This window comes from Scomber japonicus, chromosome 8 (assembly GCF_027409825.1).
Source record: "Scomber japonicus isolate fScoJap1 chromosome 8, fScoJap1.pri, whole genome shotgun sequence".
NCBI classification, from domain to species: domain Eukaryota; kingdom Metazoa; phylum Chordata; class Actinopteri; order Scombriformes; family Scombridae; genus Scomber; species Scomber japonicus.
Window position 1 is genome coordinate 25561257 of NC_070585.1, and position 14095 is coordinate 25575351.

Genomic DNA, 14095 nt, shown 5'->3' on the forward strand with positions numbered 1-14095 from the left:
ATCTTCCAGCAGGATAATGCATCATGTCACTAGTCATCTCAAATTGGTTGCTTGAACATGACAATTAGTTTGCTGTACTCAAATGACCTCCACAGTCACCAAATCTCTGCTATATGTTTAACTAGAAGTTTTAATGGCTATCTTCTGGCATCAAATCAACACATAAACATGCTTTTTCAGGGGTCCCAGCCCCTACTGCAGCTACTGACACAGCTAGGGAACATAACGTTACATCATCTCCCTCTTAAAAGGGCACTGCCTAATTTTTGCCTCACTATATTGCAGACAAATCTGCAGTAACTGTGTGATGCTGTCACATTAATATGGACCAAAATCTCTGAGGAAATGTTGTTCCTTTTTGAATCTTCACTACACAGAATACACACAGTTCTGAAGGCAAAATGGAGTTCAAGCTGTACTTTCAAGGTGTACATAATAAATTGGCTGATGATATAGTCATTCAATGGTCTCTCCTAAGTTAAATGTTTGCTGTGCTTTATTCTAATTTGTAAAACCACATGGCTCTGTTATCTCTGTCTAAGAAATTGAATCCTCATGTTTTTACAGTTATAAGGGCTATTTTGTTAGCAAGGAACAAGCTCACTATTGAGCTACTTAATCATCAGTGGTTAAAAAAAAAAAAATGCTTGTGACAGCGGCACCACTGTAAACACACTTGTCACAATAGCTGCAGAGATAAAGAGATGTAAGATTCTTTGACATTTTGGAGTGGCTGCACAAACACAGGTGTCTCTCTCAAACATTAATGAGACAGCAAACAACTAACGTGATCCAAATAATTAAAGAGCTGTCAGTAATTCATTACACCGCTTACCTGCTATTGAACGGGTTATCCCAGGGTATCACATGGCTGCCGCTGGGACCGATCAAAAAACTGACGCGATCATAAAAGCCCTTAGACGTGGGCTGAGGGGCTGAACCCTGGCCCTGACCTGCGATGGCAGCGGGGTCAGGCGAGCCACGACAGTATGTCTGACCCTGGCAGGCGATTTGAATGCAGCAGTCTGGGTCCATGCAGTCAACAAGCCCATCTGGAAAACAGGAGGGACAGTTAAGACAGGGAGGGAAAGCTTTGTTGACCTGGATGCGCTAGGGTTTGACAAAGGAAATGCGGGAGCTCTAGTGCACACAGATGATTTCTAACGTGAACTTTGGTTCATTAAGGCGACAGCAGAGATCCTGAGCTGACATCAAAGCTGTAAACTATTCAGAAGTGTGTCACCTAATGTGAACCTCTAAAAGTTCTGGGCTTGTTAATCAGACTGATGAGTAGTTTATTAGAAATCCATCTAGTGAAGTATTAATAGATAGATTAAACCATTCTTTAATTGATCTGTGTATATTTTCAAGCATGCTGTTTAACAGTCTGCTCTGCTCCAACATTTGCATATTCTTTCCAGTGATGTTTTATGTATGATTGATTTGTTTTGTTTGTTTGCGCTGTCACTGAGGAGCCACATCAAAGCCAATTTGGTGTCTCGCGCAATAAGAGCTACAACACCCAGTTTTTCTGGAGCTAAAAGACTATTTGTATGAGGCTTTTACTTCTTCCTACCTCCCTCGTTATCCTTGCCATCTGAGCAGAGCGTTTCGGTCGCTACATCGCATCCCAGCCCTCTCCATCCTGACTGGCAGATGCAGTGCCAGACGTTCTGATCCAAGACGCACCTCCCGTTGTTGTTGCACAGCCCGGGGCAGCCGTCTGTCAACACAACATGTACGTGTCAAGCAGCCGGGCAAGTCAGAACAAGGAAATCAGGATGGGAAAGGGAGGGTGGGGAAGACAAGAGCAAAGGGAGTGTAGTATAGAGTGGACAGGGGCAGAGGAGGGACAAAAATGATAAAAGTGAACATATATTGAGTGAACATATGGTACGATACACCTCTGACAGGACTGGGGATGTGGGGTGGGGGGGTGGGGGTGTGAGGAGTTGCTGTCGTTTCACATGAGTTTCAGGAGCATGTACAGCCAGACAGAAAAGTAAAGAGTATGGGATAAAAGGAGGGAAACCTGCTATTAATAGGAGAGATACTCTGAATGCATGACGGCAGTGGTGTTGCTAAGTAACTAATTTACTCAAGTACTGTTATTAAGTACAATTTTGAGGTACTTTGGTATTTCAATTTTATGGTATTTTATATTTCCACTCCACTACATTTCATAGGGAAATATTATACTTTCTACTCTGCTACATTTGACAGCTTTAGTAACTTCAGATGAAGATTTGGCACATTGGATAAAATAGGATGGATAAGATTTTTTTTAAATATTACAAAAAGCAGTGTGTAGTCCGGTCACATTTCAGATGTCTACGAGCTGTTAACATCTTCACCAAATAGTAGTTTTTCCCTCTAAACTTCTTGCACGGTTTCATTTCAATAAAACACAATAAACATAAATGATTAGAGAAAAAGTGAAAAATTGAAAACAGATTTGTTTACTGTTCTGTTCTTTTTCTCTTTCCTCTCTCATTAATCATCTCATGACAGCTCAGATTTATATTGTGACCCTTTTCCTCTTTTATTGGATCATTATTTAATAGATTTTGAATTCCTATTACCGGACTACATTCCATTAGACACAAATGTAGTTCTGTAGCTAAATTTAAATCAGCTTTGAATTCAATGCCATATCTCAATACAAAAGAGGACTCTTATGTCCTTCCTAAATTGATCATCTTGTTTGATAGTGCCACAGGCTCATTGCGAATGACTCTTGGCTTCATCACTCCTTTAAATAAGAATAAAATTAAACAGAAGAGGTTATATCTGTGATACAACTCCCAAACCCACAACTTAAAGCAAACATTCAGAAAACTACAAAGGATATGGTGTTCCGACCAAACTGGAAGAATCTCACATCTGAACATACAAGAAGGCCCTCTGTAATGCCAGAGTTGCTTATTAGTCATCATTAATAGAGGAAAATGAGAACAGTTCTGCGTTCCTTTTCAGCACTTTGGCCAGGCTGCCAAAGAGTTATAACTCTATCGATCCATGTATTCCTATAGCTCTCAGTAGTATCGACTTTATAAGCTTCTTTAATCATAACATCCTAACTGTTAGAGACAAGATTCACCACCTTCTGCCTTCAACAGGCACCGATTTATCCCCAAACACAGGAACCTTAGAAACTGCTGTAAAACCTGATATTTAATTGCCTTTCCCTGAGCTGACTTAAATGATTTCTTCATCTGAACTATCAACCTGTCTCTTAGACCACATACCAATATAGGCTCCTTAAGGAAGTTTTAGTCTTAGTTAGTATTTTACTAGATATGATCAATCTGTTTTTATTAACAGGCTATGCACCAAAGTCCTTTAAAGTAATTGTAATTAAACCTCTTCTTAAAAAGCCTTCTCTTGATTCAGGTGTTTTAGACAACTATAGACTTGTATTTAACCTCCTATTTCTCTCCAGTATCATTGACAAACCATCACACAATCAGTTGTGTGATTTCTTCATAATAGACTTACTTAGAGTGCATCATAGCACAAAGACAGCACTGGTGCAAGTTCCAAATGACCTCCTACTTGCATTGGACAAAGGACTTCTCTCTGTACTTGTCTTGTTCGATTTCAGTGCTGCATTTGACACCATTGACCATCACATCCTATTAAGGAGACTGGAGCATTTAATTGGCATTAAAGGAACTGCATTAAGCTGGTTTAAAGGTTCAATGTGTAAGAATTGACAGCCTGATCCAAAAAATTAGGAGGTGCGTCACACACACACACACACACACACACACACACACACACACACACACACACACACACACACACACTGCAGCTTAGTATTTATAATGAATATGTGCTATGGTGTTGTCTTGATATCAAAATGCTGCAGAGATATTAGAGCTAGAAGTACATTTCCAAACAGCTACACAGATCAGAAAGTGGTTGCACCACAGAGAAGTTACAACTTAATTAATAAGTGACAACTAAATATGTATACACATGGCCCTTGGGTAGGTCTAAATCATAAAATGTCACAGAACTCACTATGTTGCCACTCAACATATTTTTTTCATTAACTGCATGCCATTTTACAACACAGTAATCCATTAGAGACCTAATTTATTGATATGATATTTCAATATCAATCCAGCTTACTGCGATGTGCCACAATGCTAAATGGCTCATGCCAGTTTGCATATAGCTGGTGCAACTCAGTGCAGTTTGTCAGATCAGCTGACATGAACAGATGATGGCTCCTCGGCTCTAACAACATTTGTGAAACTTTACAAATAGGGATCATTTGGATAAACTGACCACATACTGGGAATCTACATGGTTACTTTTCCACCTGAAAAACATTCAAACTTAAGCAATATATCAACAGTCCAACAGCAGTTAGTCTGTAATTCTCCAATACACACGAAAGTTAGACACAGATTTCCACAAGGTTCTGTGCTTGGATCAATACGATTTGCTTTATGTGATATAGATGCTTCCTTTAGGTCATATTATTAGGAAACACTCCATCAATTTCCATTTTTATGCAGATGATACCAATTTATATTTATCGGAAACCACATGAAATCAATCAGTTAGCTAAAGTCCAAGCCTGCCTTAAGGAAATAAAGTCATGAGTGACCAACAATTTTCTGCAACTACAGTAAACTCAGACAAAACAGAAGTTATTGTGCTTGGCCTTAAACAACTTTAATGATTAAGCCTCTCTGGAAGGCACTACCCAGGTCTCCAGCACAACCATCTGGGGACCTGGTCTTAGATCAGATAAGTCTTTTAACTGCTACATAAAAACAATTTCAATGACTGCCTTGGACCACCCATCACAACACAAGTCATCCTTACTATAGGCCTGGACTACTTGGGGACTTCCTTTTGTTCTTTCTCATCTACAATGTTAGTTCTCTGTAAATTAAGGAGTACAGTCTAGACCTGCTCTAAAAGTGCCCTGTGATAACTTCTTCTGTGATTTGGCCCGATATAAATGAAATTGACTAGACTTGTGACTGGAGGGTTTGGGGGTGGGGCAGAGACATATACCTTTGCTCTTCTTATCTTCCCATAACTATTTTGTATTCCCTTCTGAATGTACACAATCTACACGCCCGGGGTCACCCACCCTGGATCTCAGTACATCTTAAGTGGAGCAGAGTACAAATCAGTATCAGTGGGAGATGTACCTGTGGGATACTTAAGCCTGCATTTGGTACCTAGGTCCCGACTCAATATGCGAGTGCGGGAGTAGGTGAACTATTCCCTAAAAGTGAAAAAAGTTACTTCTAGACCCGAGGAGTATTTAGTGAAAAATGAGAAAAGAAAAAACACTCACCTTATAGGATATAGTCACAATCAATGAAGAAAAGTATGATTATGGATGAAAAAATAAATATCCTATTTTCTTTGGGTATTAGAATAAGTGCCATAAAATTCCAAAACCACAATAAAAGCCTTCAATACTATGATGCAAAATTGTCAAAACCTAATGCATCCTTCCCAAGCAGCACTCTCTTTCTCTCTCTTATATCATGCAACAGGAGTTGTGCTACGCCCTAGTTGGTAACATGATATGAAAAAGGAGACAAGTCATCTTTCTGGAAACACAGCAAGATATGACCTTGAATCAAAGCAGGCTGTATCTGTTTTAAACACATCCACTTTACTTTTGAGGAAAATTATTCGGAGTATAAAGCAGAGTTAATAAAGTTCAACAAAATCACTCAAGAGTATACTATACAGTAGGTACAGTGTAGCAATTCAATAAAATCACACATAGAATATAACTGATGTATTACAGTTTACTAAAATTACACTAAAAGTTAAAAATAAGCAGGAATATATTTTTATTTAACTGAAATGAGAATAAAAACGAATTTTAAAAAAAAGAAGCAAAAGTAATAACTCCGACATGAAGTAGATTTTAGGCCCTGGCCTACAGTTCATTATTCTTGGGGCTACAATGGATCAAAGGCAAAAGGACATTACAGCACTTGGCATCTGGCACGTAACATTTGACTTTAATACATTGGATACATTTTGCTGCTAAGGCTTATGTATTTTTACTTAAATAGGATTTTTCATGCAGGACTTTTATTGCTGTATATTTTTTTTTTATTTCTACTTAAGTAATATATGTGAATACTTCTTCCACCACTGCATGTCAGTGCTTTTGAGTCAATTCCACATAACAGATTTGAAGCTGTTTAAATGAAAGTAGTAATTTCTTTTTTTTTGTTTGAATTATTCCTATTCTGTTTGTGTGAATTCTCATAGTGTGATTGTCATATCAGCCGCTGTCTTTGACTAAAATCTGGGATTTCTTTTGTATTTGAATCAAGATTTTAAAGCTTCTTTGAGTGTTTAAAGTTGCACTAATCCCATTTAAGAAAATCAATGGCTGTCTTTGGAGGTTCACGTCTGAAAATAATCACAGTTGAAATAGCCCATTACAAATGTTAGACATACTCATGTGAAGTAACGGCAACATCAAAGGGAAGAGGAGGTATAAATGTAAATAGAGGAAGAAGTGTGAGGAGGAAGGGGGAGGATCCAGAGTCTCTACATTTACAGAAAACAGAGCACTTGCTGCCAGATCGCATTCCTTCTAGTGGAGGGTGAAGACAGGGAGCCGAAACATGACTAAACCACACCAGTTTGGGCGTTTAATCTGGCAGACACAGGGAATTAAGACAGTGGGAGAAGGGACCGTGGAGTCTGTGTGAGACTGGTTCAGACGGACAGGAGATGAGGGGACATATCGAGGGAGCAGGATCACAGCAGAAACATTATGATCGACTCGGACATAGAACAGGTGTATAAACGCCGTGCTAGGAAAGACAGAGAGCAGGGAGGGATTGTTTGTGACAATCTCCCTTGGGGGGGTAGTGGTTCAATTTACCTTTATATCCTATCTTGACTGCTCCTATTACACAACCGAGGAAAGGAAAACATTTGGAAAAGAAAATTACTTATCTCTGTGGTGGCAGAGAGCTAAGACTGACAAACACATTTACTTATAACTTACAGGGAGCACAAAAAGTTAAAACGGTTGCTGGCATAAAGTTGATGTACCTGCCAACTAGGTTGTAATATTTGAAAAATAAAGCTTTGCAGATAGTTCTCCCGAAGATTATTGTTGTCTTCGTCAGCAGTGAAGGTAAAGCACGTTTTAGCTTTTTTCTCTAATTTCAATTTCTGTACTGTGTATATAGAAATTACAGTTGTTGTGGTACCTGAGCTGAATAGCTAATACTAGGCATGAGTGACAGGATATCACTGCTGATATTACTGAAAGAGAAGAATGTTCGAGCTTTTTTTAACAGAGTTCAATTAAGTCACAGGCAAAATAAAGGCATTCAGCTGGATAAAAAAAATATAATAAAATATAATTCTCAAGCAAAATGAAAAATGTTTTTTTTACCTGATACTCTGGAATCCAGGGCTATACATGTAAGCCAAGAGGGAGTTGAAGAGAGACAGAGAGGTACGCAGACAGGCATACAGACATAAAATAGAAAAGAGAATGGATATAAATAGAAGTTAGAAAATGCAAATAGAATAAATAGTAGTAATTTGGTTTTAGAAAGAGAGGGATAAAAAAAATGCCAATTAAAAAAAAAAGAGTAGACAATTGGTTTTTAGAAAGAGACAAACAAAAGAGACAGAGGCTGCAGATTTAGAGGAGTGGATTCATAGTTTAGTTTAGGAGAGAGGAAAAAACACATCCGGTTTTTGACAAACCTAGAGTGAAGATGTTAATTAAAACAGGAAATTATTAATCAGAATTAGATGCTTCTGTGATCAGAATCACCACAATTTTCTGCAAAAAGTGTCATTTGATGATTATGATGATATTACTGTATGTAGGAAGCAACACAAATTGATTCAGCATCTTAAGCTTAGTAAAATATTCATTGTTAACATTCACCATCTGCTTTACTTTGCCAAAGCGAGACGCTAACAGGCTAACACAAAGAGACATGCACTTTTTTTCTCTTAATATATGAATGTTATAACACTCTTTGTCTTCAGACTACATGAGCCAGTTTCATCTAGGTATGCTTCAATACATTTGACTGTCTACTTGTCAAGAGGTGTGTTGGTTCACCCTCACTTTAATATGAATGAATCATAAAGCTGAATATTTAAGAGTTTTTTCTTTTTTTCCAATTTTGCTGTCATCTCCACTTCAGTGATTTCAACAACTGCACAACAACGCACCAACAGAACACTAAGATTAATCAAAAACACCTTAGTAGTAAACTGCAGCGCTGAGAAAGCACAGACAATGGGTTAAGCCTTGCATATAAAACAGGATCTAGGTGCTTGTGACAAAAGAATGGCCGAGGAAGTCCTCTATTCAAGCTCTGGCCATGTAATGTGATTAAAAGGCGCTTTGTGCAAATGGCAGTTATTCAGGGTTTGAAAGACAAAATAAGCTCCCAGTTCTCCAAGAAAAGGTAACGCGCTGCCTATTCATCCCCGCTGCATCCAAAGCAAGGAGTTACTTTTCCTGATGGGAGCCTTAAACAGGAGGAAAGAAAGAGAAAATGGATGGTGAAAAGTTGGCCCTGCGGAGGGAAACATTAATAAGATCAGGAATGCAACCCTTCCAACAACTCCCTCACTGCAAACTTCTTTCCCCTCAGAGATGGATCAGTGCTGTGGATGGGGCTTTGCTGATGAGAGAACTTGTAAATACATAATTAGGGTTGAATAGTTTGGAGTGCCAGATCTTTGTTTCACAGGGAATGTCGTCATTGAGAGCTTTGAGATGACACTTGGGGGAATGCTGTTTGATGCGGCGTGTCAGGGTTTAACTACAGGACCTTTGACAGGGGGTAAGGTGTCGAGGAAGTCTGAGCTAAAGGTCAATAGGAAGTGACATCTCAGAACTCATTATCCTCATTAATGCCAGGTGAAGCGCGGCCATTTCAGAAAAATGATATTCCAAAGAGGCCTACCCGTGGCTTTTCAGCTCCCTAAATACCTGCCCTTGACTCACTAATACAGGAGCATCACTTCAGCAGTTTAAAAGGTGGAATTTCTAAGTGGGTGATAGAAACATTGCAAAGTTGTGGTGAGATGTTGCAAAAAGAAGAGAGATTTTACAGAGAGGAGAAGAGAAAAGAGAAAAAACAGGAAAGTAGAACATTTCTGATGATGGGAGCGATGCTTAACTGTTTAATTAAATTCTATAAATTATTATAAAGTCTTGCTTCTATCGATGGCCACAATATAATATCAGTTTTAAGTCATACCCAATTCAAGAAATTCTTCCACATTTTCTTGTTTTGTATAGTTCTGTCTGAGAAAAGCTCACTGCTGCACAAAAGAGGTTGCACTTCATGTTGCCTGAAGCAACAACAGTGTTTTCCTTACAAAAAAAGGAAATGTGAAAACTACAGCATTACTGCATTTAGAGGTAGTCACCATTGATGATCAATGCTGACAAAAAAATAAAAGAAAGGAAAAATCTTAAAGACAAAAGTACCACAGCACTGGCTACAAGGTTTTCGCAATATCTGGGAAATTCTGTACAAAAACAGCACAGCACCACAGTTGACCTCGAAGCAGGAAATACCACCTAAAACGAATCATTATTTTGGCATGAAAAGTTACTTCTTTGTAGCCAGTAGGCAGCAACAAAGTTGAGTCACAATATCTGTCATCGGCTTAAAAGCTGCACTGAAAATACTTATATTCCCACTCCAAAGTTGCCCTTTTAAGACTGCCCATAAATACATTTCCTCTGCAGTCAGTGCCCTACTGTCAAGTGTGTGTAGGTGTATAGTATGTGTCATCGTGGCTCACCGATGGTGCAGTGTTCACCGGTCCAGCCCTGGTGGCAGTCACACTTGCCCTCCCTGCAGACTCCGTGGTCGATGCAGCGTGGGTGACAGTCCCTCTGCTCACATTCCGGCCCTGTCCAGCCTTCCTCGCAGTGACACACTCCACTGATGCACGAGCCATGGGGACCACAGTCCACCACACACACCTCTGTTGCAAAAGAAAGAAGCATAGAGACGTATAGCTTCTGTATTGAGGAAAGACACTTTTTTTTTTCTTCTGTACTGGTCTATTTTTGCATTCTGTATAGACCCATCTGCCACTACTGAATAATGCTCTGATGTCTGCTAGAAGTGTTAGCTCCCTTGGTTAAAGTTGGCCAAAAAGTTTAACTGTAAAAAATACCTGTTTTAAACTTAATTGCTAAAAAAAATGTGGTATTATTTTATTTTATTTTTTTTATAAGAAAAAAAAAAGGATGAGCATTATCTGATAATATCCCATCAGAAGACACCTAAAATTACAGCCATCCATCAGCAGTGCAAAGCTTTTAGACTTTCCTCTAAAAAGTATCATGTTAACTTCAGTATTTAGTGGCTTTACTTTTATGGCAGACAATAATAAAGTCACTCAGCGTCTCAGTGCTCGACATGTAATTTGTCCAATAAAGCACGGCAACAACACAGTTCTCTTAGAGCATCGATTCAAGCATAATGACTGTATGTTACGATCCTCAGTGAAGAAATACATCCTTAAACTGAACATCACAGAGAAACACATTGTGCATTGTGTCTAGGCATTATGATGGCAGATAGATGACATCTAAATTAGTTTGGATCTATTTTGTGTAAAAATGTACACAGCAGCAAATTGTAGAGGACTATATTTAAATAAGCTTATCAACAAACGGGTCCAATCAGTGTAACAACCACTTATTTCCCATCTAAAATGAGATCAAAGCTTATCACACAAAATGTAAGTATTTTCTCTGAATAAATACCCTGGAATAATAGAAAAGAGACTCTTCCATGCACATTCACAATCAACGCAGGCTATTATTGTCATTTTTATTTCTGCAGCCACTTTGAGTCATCTTTATCTAAGTAATTTCATTGATCATTCTATTCTCTCCCGAGTACAGAAGCTTTAAGAATGGAACAAAACCTGTCATCACTCAGAAAGTGGAAATTCAGAGCACAAGAACAGTAAAGCACATAAATGACTTTGTGCATCTAAAAGCTTTCAAGACAACCATTTTCTTTTTTTTTTCTTTTCAGGTTTTACTTACTCTCAAAGCTCATTTGCATGGCTTCTTGTTAGACTGAGCTGAGGGTTATGAATATAAGCAGGTTCTCATGTCTAAATTTTGAGAGATGTTAGATCAACATGTTTTCAAGTAGTCAAAGCATCGGAAACAGCAGAGCAGCTGTTATGAATCCATGTTATCTTCAGAAAAGCAAATTCAAATGATTGAATCCATGGGTGGTAAGTAAATCAGTGTGTACCAGGCTAAAGCTAACACTCAACAAGCTGTGGCTGCTCTTGCGTGAGAATAAGAAATGTTCATTTACTGGAACCAAGAGCATCTATCAAAGCTGCTGAACAGAGGAGCCATAAAGCTTTCCACTGTGACAATAGCGTACTAGGAGAAAGTAGCTCAAGTATGTCCTCAGACTTGATGTGACTAGATGCTCCAGGAAATTTATACAGCCACATCACTGAAAAGTTTGTGACTTTTAAAAACTTGGTGTAGCCTGCAGGGAAAGCATATTAGCCAAGAGACATCATTCTGCCACTCAAAATACAGCAAGTCATGGATAAAATATATCCTAATTTTGTTCATGTATTTTTATTATTTTTTAAGTTAATCCACCCCCACTGCTATGCCCACACTCATCCCCATTTACTGAGGCTCTTTTAACTGTCTGTTTCCAGCTCTCTGAATAGAGATTTTCTTCGATTGAGAGACCTTGGATGGTTCTGATTAAGTCAAGCCGACACTGTAGAATATTAAACATGTCTCTGGAGGGGAGTCATTCGATTCCAAAGGGATACCTCCTTCCCATAGAATCTATGCAATCAATTTTTCATTAGTGCAAAAGTGTTTATCTGCCTTTAACATGCCCCTGACTCGAGCTGGATAGGGGTTGTGGGCGGTCGATCCATGCTACGCGCTTGTTAATTAAAGTTTATTTAATTGAAGAAGAACGGCAGCATTAATTAGGAAGGACTCCTCCACCCACCCAGGTGGGTAAACTCCCTAACTTTTGGACTGCGTCGAGGCCAACATCCTCAGTTCTGCTATCGACAGGCCCCAGATATCTTGCTGAGTGAGAGGATTAAGTGTGGAATTTCGAATGCTTTAACAGAATAACAAATTACTTCTCTTTTAAAAAAAAGAAAATAAAGAGAGAGACACAAAAGGAAAAAAAAATCCCTGTTCACCAAAACAATCATTCTTTCTTCTTGGGCACCGACCCAACTGGCTGCATGCTGCTTCAAAAGATCCAAACACGCATCTATCATCTCAAACGTACCATCCAGCCTATTTATTCTTTAATTTCCAATTGAATTTCAGCCAAGAAAAATACATTTAACAGCCTTTTATACTGACAGAAACGAACTCCAACAACTGCTTTTTAATTGTTTGACTCAGTATGGCCATTGTGTTTCGCTCTGGGTTCACACACAGAGAATGAGTCTATTCGGAGGGGGGAAACAGCACATAAATCACCTGAATCACAGGCACAGATAACAGATGGGAGGGACCAGCCTTTGAACTAACATGTCACCTACCTGTGTCGAAAGGCAAACTCTCTGAATACAAAGCTGGTAACAAATTAATAGGCTCTGCTGCAAGCAGATGGGAAAATGCGATTGTCTCCTCCTCTAAAAAAAACCTGGGGCAGGTGTAAAATAAACTGGCCTTTTTTGAAAAAGGTTCTCAACACATCTATTAGGCCTAATTTAAAATTAGACATATTGGTGATACTTTTCAAAAAGAACATGTCAAGTTGCACTAGATTAGTGTGTGGTGTCAAAGCTTTGTTGTTAACATATGTTGTGTTTCAAACCAACACGTGCTAGAAGTGTTGATTACCAAATTTTAATTGTGTGATCACACTTACATTATTATTTACTAAATCCAAAACAAAATTAAGCATTTCTGTATTTTGCACATTTATGTTCCAACTGTGAAATTGAAAGCAAATCAAGGCTCATAAATGTATGTATGCCAGAGATCCACACATTACTTAATTATCAATATTAGTCAATTTGGTTTTAACCACTTTTTTTTCAGTCAAACTTCTCTGGTGAATATATTATGTAGTAAAGAACATAAACTGAACATACACTCAGATTTAGGCGTGTGCCCTTCTTTTCACCCTTTCTCAAGTTATAAAACACTTTCCAAGCACTAGTGACTGCTGGCTATCAGATGTCAACATCTGCCTCCCTATTACCGAGAAAGCTTTTTTTTCAGGAGGGATGGGGGTTGTTTCCCGTAGTCAGTTCAGATTACTTTCTAACTCCAACTTGGACAGGAACTGAGACCTTTTTCGACATCTTGGTTTGTTTGTGTTGTTCCAGCAAACAAATAATGTGGTTGTTCTCACGAAAGATGAGTCAAATGAACAGCTCTGAACACAAGTGAAGACATCCTCATTTTCCAGAGAAAACTTTCTTATCCTTTCTTATATTATAGTGGAATATATAACTTGCATCCCAATTTCAGCAATTAAAACTTTCTAGAGGTGACGTAGGAAAGATGTATCATAAAGCTCATAAAACACAGCGCTGTCTGTAATATAACATGAAGTGCACATCATAGCGCTCAAGATGAAAAACTTGAGTGAGTCATGCGCCCATTCATCATCTTGAAGCAAATGCAGACTATGAATCAATCGGACATCACAAATGAATAATTTCGGTTCCTTCATGTGTACTGTGGGGAGAAAGCTGTAGAATACTGATTTAACTGTCTATACTATTCAAAGAGTTTAATTTCAAATTGTGACATATTAATTTAGGGAAACAAATTGTCTGATATTCACTAAGTTATATATATATTAAAAAAAAAGAAGTGATTAATTGTGATTTTGTTTAAAAATTAAAGCTTTAAGCATATATCACATTGCTTTCCGTGATTTTAACAGTTTTATTTGAACAAGTTTAGTTGAATAATTATTTCTTACGTTTCTGAATAAAACACAGACAGACACAGTGTTCTCTGAGAGACATATCCTTAATTTCAACCTAAAGCTTGTTAATAAAGGCTTAAATACAGAAATACAGAAATAATTTGTTGCCA

The 14095-nt window shown here is 38.2% G+C and overlaps 1 protein-coding gene across 9 annotated transcripts in view; it reads right to left on the reverse strand.

Moving 5' to 3' along the window:
* si:dkey-237h12.3 (teneurin-3) overlaps positions 1–14095 on the reverse strand; it is a 132371-nt gene that overhangs the window by 42901 nt on the left and 75375 nt on the right. For 6 of the 9 annotated variants that reach the window (XM_053323283.1, XM_053323282.1, XM_053323277.1 and 3 more), the window contains 3 exons: positions 9808–9993; positions 1577–1723; positions 836–1052 (listed from right to left, as the gene is read on the reverse strand). In XM_053323283.1, the coding sequence (XP_053179258.1) occupies positions 836–1052; positions 1577–1723; positions 9808–9993 (550 nt within the window). Of the gene's footprint in view, positions 1–835; positions 1053–1576; positions 1724–6892; positions 6917–7414; positions 7436–9059; positions 9074–9797; positions 9994–14095 lie in introns of all 9 variants that reach the window. The other 3 variants (XM_053323275.1, XM_053323274.1, XM_053323278.1) reach the window with 3 other exon arrangements.